The sequence below is a fragment of the Azolla caroliniana genome, unplaced genomic scaffold (genome assembly GCF_043228905.1).
Source record: "Azolla caroliniana isolate FFs.n. ecotype wild unplaced genomic scaffold, voAzoCaro1.0.p SCAF_4, whole genome shotgun sequence".
Lineage (NCBI taxonomy): Eukaryota > Viridiplantae > Streptophyta > Polypodiopsida > Salviniales > Salviniaceae > Azolla > Azolla caroliniana.
In genome coordinates this window covers 22594090-22607430 of record NW_028230439.1, presented here as the reverse complement: position 1 = coordinate 22607430, position 13341 = coordinate 22594090, and the positions used below count along the sequence as shown (strand labels likewise).

General features: G+C 39.5%; 1 protein-coding gene across 2 annotated transcripts; it reads right to left on the bottom strand.

Annotated features, from left to right (window-relative positions):
- Nucleotides 1-8485: 8485 nt before the first annotated feature.
- On the bottom strand, nucleotides 8486-12203 carry LOC147865463 (protein argonaute PNH1-like). 2 transcript variants are annotated; one of them, XM_087318273.1, is made up of 4 exons: nucleotides 11922-12203; nucleotides 11724-11885; nucleotides 10248-11472; nucleotides 8486-10152 (listed from the first exon to the last, which is right to left on the bottom strand). In XM_087318273.1, exons 1-4 carry the CDS (start codon nucleotides 12151-12153, stop codon nucleotides 8667-8669), a joined length of 3105 nt encoding a protein of 1034 aa, XP_087174399.1. In that variant the 5' UTR covers nucleotides 12154-12203; the 3' UTR covers nucleotides 8486-8666. The 2 variants fall into 2 exon arrangements, with proteins under 2 accessions (XP_087174399.1, XP_087174398.1); XM_087318272.1 differs by having other exon boundaries at nucleotides 11724-11891; nucleotides 11928-12202.
- Nucleotides 12204-13341: the final 1138 nt, after the last annotated feature.

The window sequence follows — 13341 nt, the reverse complement described above, 5'->3', positions numbered from 1 at the left end:
ATCCGGATCGTCTTCTCACTCGGCAACAGAGCCATTTCGTAAAGCAATAAGAAGCGGCTGACAATCACATTGTCAAGCACAAAGGCCAAATACAGGGGCACAATTGTTGTCGCATGCGAAGCCGTTTGGGTCAAAAGAATCCTAAAGGATATGGGTGTTCCCATCGAGGATCTGATTCTCCTATATTGCAATAACATGAGCAGCATCCACTTGACCCGCAACCCAGTCTTCCACCCTCGGACAAAGCACATTGATGTGCACTACCATTTCATCTGAGAACGTGTCTTGGCTAGACATATCGATTTGTGGTACATTAGCACAAATCTGTAGACAGTCGACATATTCACGAAAGCCCTAGGAATCAACAAGTTGCGGTAGTTCGCGACAAACCTCGGTCTCTCGATTACCGACCAACCGTGCTTGAGGGGGAGTACGACGGAGTAGAACGATCAACCAGCCAATCGAAGCTGATTAAGCCGAACAGCCGAATCGAAGTCTTTCGAAGACCAAACCAAACCAACTTTTTGGCGTCTAGAAGTTGCGTTTGAAGGGGTGTGTTGAGAATCAAACTCAACTCTCTCTAATGTGAGTGTTGAGAATCAAGCTCAACTTGGTCTAGTGTGTGAACTCACCTTAAGAGTGAATAAACACTCCAACGGTCAAGAGTCACCATTAAGTCACCACTTTGTATTCTAGCATTTAGTATGAGTCATAGAATCATATTCTATGACACATAACTTATGAGCTTTCACATTCCCCATGGTCCATGAGTCTTGTAGTTAATGATGAGAGAGGGTGACTATATAAAGCACTCTCCTCCCACCCAGTGTTGGGCAAAGTTTGTAGCCTCTACCGGAAATTTTCCTGCTTCTCATGAACCTAACCGGAATTTTAAAATTTTGGCCGGCCACGTTCCTACCAACGACAATGTCAACCGGAACATGTTGAAAATTTTTTTGGCCGCATAACCAAAAAAAATCTAATGCAATACCAAATCAAATCAATCACAAAATTTTGGAACCCAAAAACTAAAGATATATATTTACCAAAAAAAATTCTAACTTTATAAACATAATTCACTTTTCAAACCTTTGCAAAGTAGCATTAACAACATATTAGATCAAATTAGATGTAATATATAGAAAGTTTCCAAAACAAAATCAATCACATTTATAAAGTTTTAATCTATATCTTCTATGAAGTCCTCGATCTCATCATCATGCTCATGAGAAGTTCCTGTAAAAATATGATGATATGCCTTGCTTTCTCGCCACAACAAAATGCTAGCATTGAAGTCATGTTCTTCTAGTTTAGGTCCTTCAATAGATATTCGTATCAATGCATCAACCGCATTGTTTTTCAGCCTATTTCTAAACTTAATTTTTATTAGATTTAGGTGACTAAAGCCTCTCTCACATGTTGCTGTAGAAGCACATTGGATTAAACCTATCAATGCAATCTTTAGAAGTTAGGGTAGCTTTTCTTTCCATACATCATTACAATTTATCATACCCCAAACATCTAAGAAATCTCTTCCAAGCCATTCCGTGGTAGCTTGCCTTTTGAAAATTGCATATTCATCATACAATTTATCATTATCAATTATGGGAGAAAACGCTTTCCCATCTACCATTTTTTGAATGCCATAAAAATTTCCAATTGTTTTCAACTCATTAAGACCCATAGTTTTTCGTGCTAAAATGCTTGTAGATCCGGTAGACATGTTCATTGGTGATAACATTTTCAATGCGCAAAGAGTTACCGGATCTTGAAGCCTCTTTTTTATTGTCTCTATTAATGCCTTAGAAAACAAAGTTTGGAATTGTATGGCTTCAATCAAGTCCTCACCATCAATACATCTATCCATGAGGATGCTTTTATACATATTACCTTTAATAGCATCTCTTAAAACTAAAAGCATTCCTTTTTCTCTACCATATTCTGGAATAATTGGATAATTATAGCTATCCTTCTCAAAACCATTTAGATCCATCATAACATGATGGAGAAATTGTTCTTCGATCTCCCCAATTGCTATCATAACCAAACCTCCAATGCATGTCACATCCACATATTCCTTTTGGAATTCCATACTTAACGTTGACATGATCTTAAGTACATCTGCAAGAAAGTGAAGCATATACACTACTTTGAAGTTTCTTAAACTTAAGAATATATATTGTATGCATCACTTTGCGATTGTAAAGTCTTCATCAAGGGTTCATACACATCACATACCCTCATGATAGCACCATGCCGACTAAGCCATCGTGTTTTCACAATCCCAAGAATATGCAAATGTGTGTATTCTAGTGCATCTTGCATCTTAGTTAATTCACCCTGGCGTAGTGAGCTCCTCGAGAAATGTGCAGCCACCCGATTCACAAGGGCATCTAACTGCTTACATGTTTCTTTGACTTCAATGTTCTTTGAAGCCTCTTGCACACACAAGTTTGTTCAATGTACACAACAATGTAAGGAAGTCATAAATGGGTTATATGACTTCAATCTTGTAGCAACACCTGTACACATACCTACCATAACAGATGCTCCATCACTTCCGAATCCCATCATTTTTCTAACATCTAAGTTCCACTTTTTTAACAATGCTAAAATGCTTTCTGTTATTGTGTTTGATGTACCATCCTCTACTTCAAGTAACCCCAAATAAGAGGTTCTTACTTGCCTTCCTTCCACAAATGTAGCATAAAGAATCAAGTTCTTGGTTACGCTTACATCGGTAGCTTCATCTACCATAAGCCCAAACCAAGGACTTTTCCTCAACCTATCATAGATCTCAGCTTCAAGAGCCTTGCTAATGTGCAAGATAAAGCTTGCACAAGCCTTATTATCATTATACATTCGTGGAAGGCCTTCCACACCACATTCTCTTAACAATCGTAAGAGGCTTTCCAATTTTCTAAATGCTAAATCCTCTTTAGCTATAAAATATGCACATTTAAACAATTTTTCAATTGCTACATCCACACTTGCTTCTTTTTTTGATGCACATTTTTCAAGACCATTCTTGTCTCGTTCTTGTAACAAAATGGCATCTCGATGGGCCACACTTCTTGCATGTTCTTCTAATGCGGAAGTCTTAAAGTTTTTGGCACCTGTTTTGCCAAATGAAGACTTACTATGAGGATCACTCCTACAATAACTACACCATAAAAGACCAGTTTCTAAATCCTCTTGAAGCCACTTAAATTTAGTAAGCCAATCTTCTTGAAATTTTAGTTTGGCCTTACTAATTCTATTCATCTCATGAAGTAATTCTTCAGAGTGTTGATGGTCCTTTATAGGCTCTTCTAGAGACACATCTTCTTTAGATGGCAAGTTTTTCCTAAAGCCGGGCATTGTAAAGAGGCTAATTTGCTTTCCTTTGCCTTTCATATTTTTGTTTTGGGACATATTGTAAGTCTGTAACAATAATGCAGAGAATGTTTGACTAACATAATATAAGAAGGCGAAACCTACATACACACTTTACATTTCATAGATTCACATCCATGATCTTCCCTCACGCTAAAGTTGGGCTTATTACTTATCGCCCCACCTTAACCTTAATCATAACTACTGATATTAATGAGATCCATACATCTATGCAATGACTAAACTTTCTTAGTAATCTAGTGAAAAATCTGTCTTTTTATCATACATACTAGATTTAAGCATATTATAAGTATGGGTTGTTCATCTTCAAAGTCGTTAGGAAGAAAGAGGAGAGGAACAGAGTACTTTGTTCCACAAAAAGCCATTACTAATGGTACTAGTACTACTACTAACTCTAGTAATGTTATGAATAAAAGCTGGTATGCCCCTGTTTCAAGAACTGTATCAGAACCCATAAATTATCATCATATTGAAGAAGAAGATGAAGAAAAAGAAGAAGAAAGTGAGAGAAACAGAGTGAAAGACAGGCATCATGTCGTTCCCCTTGCTTCTAGATCAAGCTATGGTTTTCTCAAGCTCAGTGACAAAAAGGATGATTTGGGCCACATTTATAATAACCTCAAATCATTCAAAATAGAGCTTAATCCGATCATTGAAGAAGAACAAGAGGAAGAGCAAGAAGGTATGGGTCACCCTGAACAACATAGCATTCATGCTGATAATGGTGTAGATCAATTGGAAACTATTAATGCATGGGAGCTAATGGAAGGATTAGATGATGATGATGATGATATTGATGATGGTCATGGTCATTGGGATGGTCATGGTCATGGTCTTGGTCAAGAAGGAGGAAAGCCTCTAAATATAGAAAGGTCTTTATGTTTTAATAGGATCCATGATCTGGAATCTTGCTTTGATCGAGAGGCTAATTCACCTCTATGGAAACCTTATAATGACTTCACAAGACAAAAACCTAAAATGCAGCATCCTCACCATCAACATAGGAGGTTCAAATCTTGTGAAGGCCTTGATGTAATGCTAGAAGAAGAAGAAGAAGAAGAAGAAGAAGAAGAAGAAGAGAAGGAACAATATGATTGTTATTCTTACATGAAAAAACCTATGAAGTCTACTACCATATATACAACAATGGGGATTTAATTTCTTCATTTTTGCACAAAAATAGAGCTTTTATTAGCCATGCATAAAGACCTCAACATGCAATATAATTATGAAAGAATTAGATAATTGAATGTTTTATTATAGCTCATCTCCAACAATAATGAGCACAACCTCAAGAGACAAGACATTGTTTAGCTAGAGGAAAGCCAAAATACATACCTCATAAGAAAAATGAGCAAAATCCATACCTGAGAGTGGTGGTTTGTGCACATGGAAGAACAAGTAGGGAGCAGTGACCAGGGAACAAGGAGTATCGATCAAAGAGTAGAGACCAAGGAATAGGGAGCAGGGAACGGGAAGCAACAATAGGGATAAGCAAATAGCGACTGTGAGCAGCGAACAGGGATCAAGAAACGTAAGGTCTCGAGTCTCGAGTCTCGACTCTTGACTCTCAGGAGGGAAGAAAGGGGGAAAGAGGGGGAAAGAGGGGGAAAGTTAAAACTATATTTTTGTTATATATACATACCTATATTTTTAAAAAACTATATAACTAGCCGGTTGAAAAAATATCAACCGGCTAGATTCATGTTGGTAGGATAACCTGGTCGGAATCAATTCCGGCATTCCCCCACCTTGGCCGGCAAAAGTCCCAATGCAACCGGAAGGCTGACACTGTTCCTAGGACTTTGCCCAATACTGCTCCCACCTTGTATGTGTTGAGTCTTTCTCCTTTGTCAATATACTTTTACCTTGTGTATTCTCTGTGTTTCACTCTCTCTCTCTCTCTCTCTCTCTCATACACACACAGTTCACACCTATTCCGCTTCACAAGAATCCATCTCTTGATTCTTTACAGTGAGAACACACCCTAGTGTGTGAACACCCCACCACCTATTATAGTTACTAGTGTGTCATAGAATCTTATAGTTCTATGACACATATTCAATGTAGTTAAGAATCCACCTCTCTTTACATAAGTGGTGGTTGTAGAAAGAGAATAGTGGGAAAGTGACTATATAAGTGCTCTCTCACCTCCCTTTTAACTGTTGTTGGTTATTCTTGTATTCTGCTCCTTGTTAATATAGTTTTTACTTGCATTTTCTATATACGTCAAGCTCTCTCTATTTCTCTCCTTCACACACAGACACATATCACTTCCGTAGCACATAATCACTCTTGTTTATTTACAACATGTGAGGAATCTATATCTAGCATCCTCATCAATTTCTCAAGTAGTGGATTGTTATGGTTATGACATTTTCAAGGTTGTGTTGTATAAAGTCATTTGCACGGACCTAAATTATTAGGTTGTAATATCTTCAAGATTGTAAAGTCTTTTAAGGTCATATGTAGAGCTTAGGTTTTATACACATGTAATACTCATCCTTTTGTTTGGTCTCTACCTCCTCTACTCATCTTCTAATTTGCATCTCCAAGCATTCCCTCTAATCCTCTTAACTCCTAAATGATTTGGTTTACTTTTGGATCCTAGAAACCAACTTGTATGTTAACCCATTTCAAGTTGATGTTCCATCAACTTTCATGTCCCCTCTCTAGGCCCATGTTCCATTCCATTTGCATGTGTGAGTGTATTACATGCTAATGTTCCATATGTATCCATGAGCCAAATTAATTTTTTTCAAAACAAAATATCCTTCCATGAGCCAAATTAATTTTTTTCAAAACAAAATATCCTTCCATGAGCCAATTTTGGGTTGATGTTCTATCTAATGCATGATTCCACTTCAACATGACACCATGCGTTTTTTTTCAAGCTCATGTTTCAACTTCTTTAGTGTGCCCTTTCCAACCTATGTTCCATCCATTTTCACGAACCCTCCCCAAGTCAATGCTCCATTTGCTTTTGCAAGCCCACTTCAAGCTAATTCCCCATCTATAATTTCCAGTGGATGTCCCAGAGCTAATTTTCTATATGTTAAGGGCTAAAGATAAAAACAATGTTAGATCAAAAAATGAATTTCATGTTGTAATATGGGACCGGCCACAACCGGTTCTCAAGCAAGATTGAGAAAGATAATAACCGAAACACTAAAGACAGAAAAACCTACACAAAGACATAAAATTTTAACGTGGAAAACCCTGAATGGGAAAAACCACGGGAGCCACAGAATCACTATATGGATGAGAATACAAGAGACTCTTAGGCAATGACCTTGAGCTCGACTTCGTCTTATAGACGGTTACAACACACTCTATGATACAACTCTAATCTCTATGATTCTCATGCATTACAATATGTTAGCCCTAGGTGTATATATACTAATACACAAGTATGGGATATTTACAAATATAGCCCAAATTGGACAAATCCTATTCGGATGAATCGGACACAATTTGAATCGGGTACGGGCTGATCAACCTTCATCCAATTCGGCTCTCTACCGGCTTATGTTCTTCCCATCCAGAGGGACCAGTTTTCCCCAACATTTCATTATATGCAAGAAGAACAATAGTTACAATGTTACGTTAAGGATTGGCATTGATTTGGAATGGTTTGACAACAGTAAGATGATCCCCATATATAGTTCTCCTAATCTTATGCATGCTTAGAGCCCAACCATGATTTATTTTTCCTAACTTGGCTATCATGCATTATTGCCATTTACCAATCATGCATAGCTATCACACAAGTTGCCAGAAGAAATGGAATGGATTGATGACAATATATTGACGATGAAATATGTGCTTAGAGCAAGATGAGTGGATGCACTTCAGGGTATTTAGTACCAAAACTTTTGTAGAATCAAGACAAATAAAATAGATAGGATTGAGTCCTTTGTATTGATCCTTTTTCTTATGTGTGTGTAGGCATTCTTAAGGACTTATGATGACATAATTTGATTCTATTATTTGAATAATGATGGAACATAAGAGAAGACGAAATAAAGATTATTTTTATTCACGTCAAATCCCTACATAGAGCATAACATTCTCATATCACAAAGTGTTTCAATGCATTTGCATATATGCATGTCCCAAATGAAGTATAGACCAAACTTAATTTTGAATTCAGAAAAATGAATCTTTGTTGGCTGCTTTCACTTTAACAAAATGGGTGCAAATACAAGTTGTAGATTCAAATGTTTTTATGCAACTACAATTCAAATATGTCATAGGTTTGATGTTCTTTTTCATAACAAACCCTCTCCATAATTCTAGTAGTCCATACCATAACACTCTCAGAAGTCACAAATTCCTCCTAAAATATGGCTTCTCAACAGTAGCATTATCCTATTTTTCCAAGTTTCTTTAGTATCCCAACTCCGGTAAGATCCTCACAACAAAACAGCACAAAGAATGAAAAGAATAGCTAATGTTAGTGAATGCCATCCAAATAAAACGGAGTTGCAAAACATCTTGAAGCCGTCAAATTCTTATGCATGAAAACCATGAGAGAACACTTGATCAAATGTCCAAGATTACTGTCTCCTTCCGAACGTGCTTACAATTGACAATTCATGGTGTTCCACAAAGTGGCAAATATTAATTTACCATATAATAATACACACTAAAGTGATTCCTTTTAGAATTGCCTTCTTAAAAACTACTTCAAGCACAGAAAATAACATGCTCCAAACAAATGAAAAATGTTCATAAATCATAAGTCTCCTTGTATACAAAAATTTGTTTACTTCACTACTCAATTGTACCATTTCAAGCTCAGACATAAAGAGACTCGAGCATCGAGACAAAGTGTGACTATCTGGAGGCTAACATTTATCCAAAACAGTTAGGAAAGTTTAATCTTTCGCCTATATATAACACATAAAATGATGCATAATAAATCAAGAAATAAAGTAACAACAATTGTCATGAATCCAATAGATATTCCTTCCATTTACCTGCATTATAGAGAAGACATATACATTCTACACTCGGTAGCAACACTCAGGGGCTTACACTTGTATATAGTTTTTAAACTTTGATAAAACACCCCATCAGAGATCCCAGTCAATACCTTTTAAAGAAGTTTCTTAACCAGAATAACCTGTCAGTAGACTCAATGACAACTTCCGATAAAGCTTCCACGCAAAATATTGTTCAGCTAATTCGAAAATTTGGTCATGTGGAGGGCACAAGACATGAACAAAAAAGTCAAAATGTCAAGATTAACAATATATAAACTACGCTCAGCAAAAATACATAACTTCTTGCACATTCTTGCGAACCGTGGGAAGTGGGCGCACCAAGGGAGCCCCAGGCCTACTAGACCGGCCACTACTCGTTCCTGACCCAGACATCTGCTCTCCTCTCTGTGAACTCGTGTCAGAGCCTCCCTGGCCTTCTATGTAAAGACGGGCACGATACGCAGCCAGATGCGCATAATAGGCAGGAGGCACGACAGATACCGAGCGTGTGCATCTCACATACGTATAGCACATGTTATTTATCATCGTTTGCAAGCTATCCGAGGTGAACCCATTCTCATCCCACAACACATGGTAATGTGTTGGCTTACTTGTGCCTTGTATTCCCGCATGGCTGCATAGGTAGAAATCAAATTCTCTCGGATGTGTTATGACTGTGTCCACGACTGTACCTGGCATCACATTGTTGCTCCGATCCCGGTTATTATCTGCTGGAAACAGCCTTGTATGGTGCCTCTTCTGCACCACTACCCAAGTGATCCGAGGGTTATAATCAGGACCCCCAACTTGGGTAAATGCCTCTTTTAGAGCTCTCACCTCACATTGGAGGACAGTATCAAATTGACCTTCACTCACCCCATCCCTGAACATGATGATTTGCTCAGGTCGGAGGCGAGTTCTCTCACAAAACTTGCGCCACAGCTCTTGAACCATCTCCTTCAAACCTTCTATCATTTCTTCACGATGTGTCTGTGCTTTCACAGTTGCTACATAACGGATAGCTGATGGCCAATCATTGTTTGCCACCACAGCAGCTATGGATGGACTCATGTCATCTCCAGGATTTGGATGAGTGACATCAGCACCAAAGACCATCGCCGGCCTGTTGAACATTGGGCACAGCTGTGGAATCTCCACAGCCAAGGTATTGTTTCTTCCACCCACTTTCGCATTGATTTTTAAAGCCACATTAGCGAGGTATTGAGAATTTAACTTCCTCACATGCTTTGTCAAGCAGCATTGTGTAACCACTCCCAAGTCGGTTTCACATATTCTCTTTAAATCCCCATAGGCCACATGCTTGTCATTCATGATACACACCAGAAGCTCAAGAGAGGCTCTTGGATCCATGGCATGCACAGCCTGAGTAGCTTGTGAGAACACATTCCTTAAGGTTCGGTCAAGCCTCGGACCATCAAGATCTTCTCTTCTACATAATGCAGGAGGTATGACCATCTTTTGTGCAATGGTCAAGCCCAACTCCATGCATCTCTTGCTTAATCCATGGACAAAGGCATTTGCAGCAGCAAAGTTAACAGTATTATCAAAACAAACCATAGCCCAGTAAGTAACTTTCCCACCTTCCACCATGCAAGAGCTCATTAGATTCCATGCCCCAAATTTTGGATCAATTTCCTTGATGGCTCCGCCATTCCCATACTTCAGCTTTGGAGGATTAAGTATCCGAGCATTTACAGTGGTTAGTTCTGCTGATACTTCCATACCAAACGCACTCACATATTGGCCCCTATAAATATAATATGATAGGTAAAGGTTAACATGTGATAAATGAACACCAGCAATAGAATTTTGATAGGGATAAATGCGTAAAACAATGTATACCTTCCAGGCCCATCAGGTCTAGCCATGAGACTTCTTATATTTTGCTCTCTCTCTCCAGGTCTCACACATGCCAGAGCCCGCAGCATGGTTGTCTGTCTTTCCAATAGTCTTCCAATGTATTTCTGACCCTCACATATGACACAAACTTCCATAGGTAGATAGCTGGTCTTCTTTGCTTGCACCTGAACACAAGGGAGCTCAGGAAACTGAATCACATAGTTGTATGCGTTTTGAAAATATTCAATTATCCCTGTCTCTCCACCATCATCCATGGAGAACTTGAGATCCTTTGCTGCAACAGGAGAGAGACCACAAATCCTATACTTTCTAGGAGTTTGCCTATGAACAACCCCTACTTTGAGCCTAACAATTGCTTTCCGAACCAAGGCCCGTGTAGCATCATTCATCCTCAAACTCGGATTGAACTGCCTGAGATTCTTCCTTAGGAAATCAACTACTGGAATGCTCTCATAAAAAGCAGTGGCTGCTAAATCCACGTTGACTGCTAAGCCTTGAGCTGTCAGCCTTAAACTCTGGAAAAACCCATTCCATGCTATCAATCCACCATCTAATGTGGCTGAACCAAAGTCTTTGGTGAAGAAAGATCGAGCAACTGGTGTGAAGTTCATGGAGGGAGCTTCTCTGAGGGCAATATCCAGTGCTTGTAAGTGTTCTTGTGGGGTCGAACTACCCCTTCCTTGAAGGAAGTTGTTCAGATTTGAGCTGTTCAAGGTAGCCACATGACGGATAGAAACTGTAAACTCTTTCTCTTTATTTTCATCGACAAGGGTTATGGTGAAATCCTTTCTTTCAAATGGCAAAGACCCAGCACACCACAAGATCTTGCTCCCATCATAAACAGGCTTCTTATCACCAAAATCAAGGTCATTAGTAGAAATTAGTTGTCTATGGAGGCGCCTACAAATTGCTTTAGACGATACTTTAGGATTAATGTCAACATCATATTGGAAGATAACAATCCCTGACTTGAGCTTTACAAGGAAGTGATTTGCTCGGACCAATGCACGGTGTCCAGCTCTACCTGGGGGAGGTCTCTTGGGGCTCACCAAGTTTTGTACTTCTCCCGAACTCGATTTGGGCTTCTCTTCCTGAATGCTGAATTTAGACATATCTGGAGTACTAATCGCACTAGCAACAGGGCTAGGAGCAGCACCAGGGAGAAGATGTCCCCAAGGAGGTGCATGCTGAGACTCTGTCTCAGCTACTACAGAAAGACACAGAAAATACAATGAGAACCGAGCCATATATAACTTTGGGCGATAATGATGACAAATAACAGCAAAGATGACAGGCGTAACAATGTTGAAGAGCAAATGCATGTACTTGCCTTCCATCTCGATTGATGGATAGTGGAGAGTACATGCAAGATCATGGCCATGGCCCCATCAGGTATAATGAAAGGAAACAGATTAGAATGCATATATTTTGAAGTGATGGATTGTGATGAGAACTTACTTTCTGGTTGGACAGTGCCAACATCGGTGGATGATTCCCATCTACGTCCTACTCCCCTGCCTTGTTGTCCATAGCCGCCGACTCCTCCTTCTCCTCTGCCAGATTGTCCATAGCCACCTCCTCCTTCATCCCTACCCTGTTGTCCGTAGCCACCAGCTCTACCTCTGCCTCTACCTCTACCTCCATCTCCACCTCCACCTCCACCTCCGCCGCCATAGCGAGGAGCTCCTTGATACTCCTGTGGACGATCGTCGCCGCCAGCGCCAGAATCACGGCCGCGACCGCGACCACCTGAATATCCAGAGGCTTGGCCGCCGCCACGGGGGCCACGGCCCGAGCCCTGACGCTCGTCGGTTCCGCCTCGCCCGCGCCCGCGCCCACGGCCGCCATAGCTGCCTCCAGGAGATGGTGGTGGAGGCCGATCAGACATGTGGAGGAGGAAGAGGAGGAGGAAGGGGCCGGAAAGATGGGAGCTTGATTGATTAGCAGGAGGAGGCCAGGGGAGGGGAGGGAAACAGAAGATCAAGGCGAAGGTGAAGACGAAGGTGAAGGTGAAGATCAAGATCAAGATCGAGATGAAGATGAAGGTGCAGGTGCAGGTGGATCCGCAGAGGTGTCTCTGCCTGCTTTAAAACTGTTCTGTTTGATCGTCTCAGCTTTTTTTCTCTGCGTCTGGTGTGTTCGTGGGGCGCCGAAGTGATTAAACCAATTATTTAACGAACTCGTTAATTATGTCCTTTGTCACTAATCGGGCTCCTTAATTATCATTAATTCCCTGCGTCATTTCTAGGGAAAAGTACCAGGATTCCCCTGGAAGTTTGTCTATTTACCAGAATGCCCTTGAAAGTTCTAAATTTACCAAACTACCCCTATGTGCCAAAGCTGGTGACCACATAATACCTTTTCGAATGATCTCTACCATCATTGTCACAATCTGATGACTTGTATTGGCTAAGCCATTGAAAGTGAGAAGATACATAAGTTAACGTAGGATCTTTCTGAATGTATTCGCATTGTTGTTTAATTAAAGAAATTTGTGTTTGAAGGGTATTATGGTAAATAGGGTTTTTAGATTTGAGTGTATAATTACTTTATAAAGTGTATTTTTTTGGACATAGGGGTAGTTTGGTAAATTTGGAACCTCCAGGGGCATTATAGGAAATAGGTGAACTTCCAGGGGTATCCTGATACTTTTCCCTTATTTCTATTATTAATGTGAGATTAACTCCTGTATCTTTTATAATGACTCCATTCTCGTTGGTTTGCTCGATCTTGATTTTATTAAATGGATAAAATAGTTATTAGTGACTGCCACTATATGTATATACATAATATTCCCTAATTTTTCATGTCTTTCTTTTCTAAAATAAACAAATTAATAATAAAAGAAAATATGTACATAACGGATTTTCTTTAAAATCGAATAAATAAACTATAATCAAAGAAAAAGGAGGTTGCTAAAAAAATTCTCTAATATATGTACATATATGTATGTATGTAAATAATAATAGAAAAAGGAAGATGCTATAAGCGTGCGCTCCTGCGGTGCAATATTTCGTCACAAACAAACCACATGGCATATGGCATGGCACATGCATGGTATTATATGGCATAACAT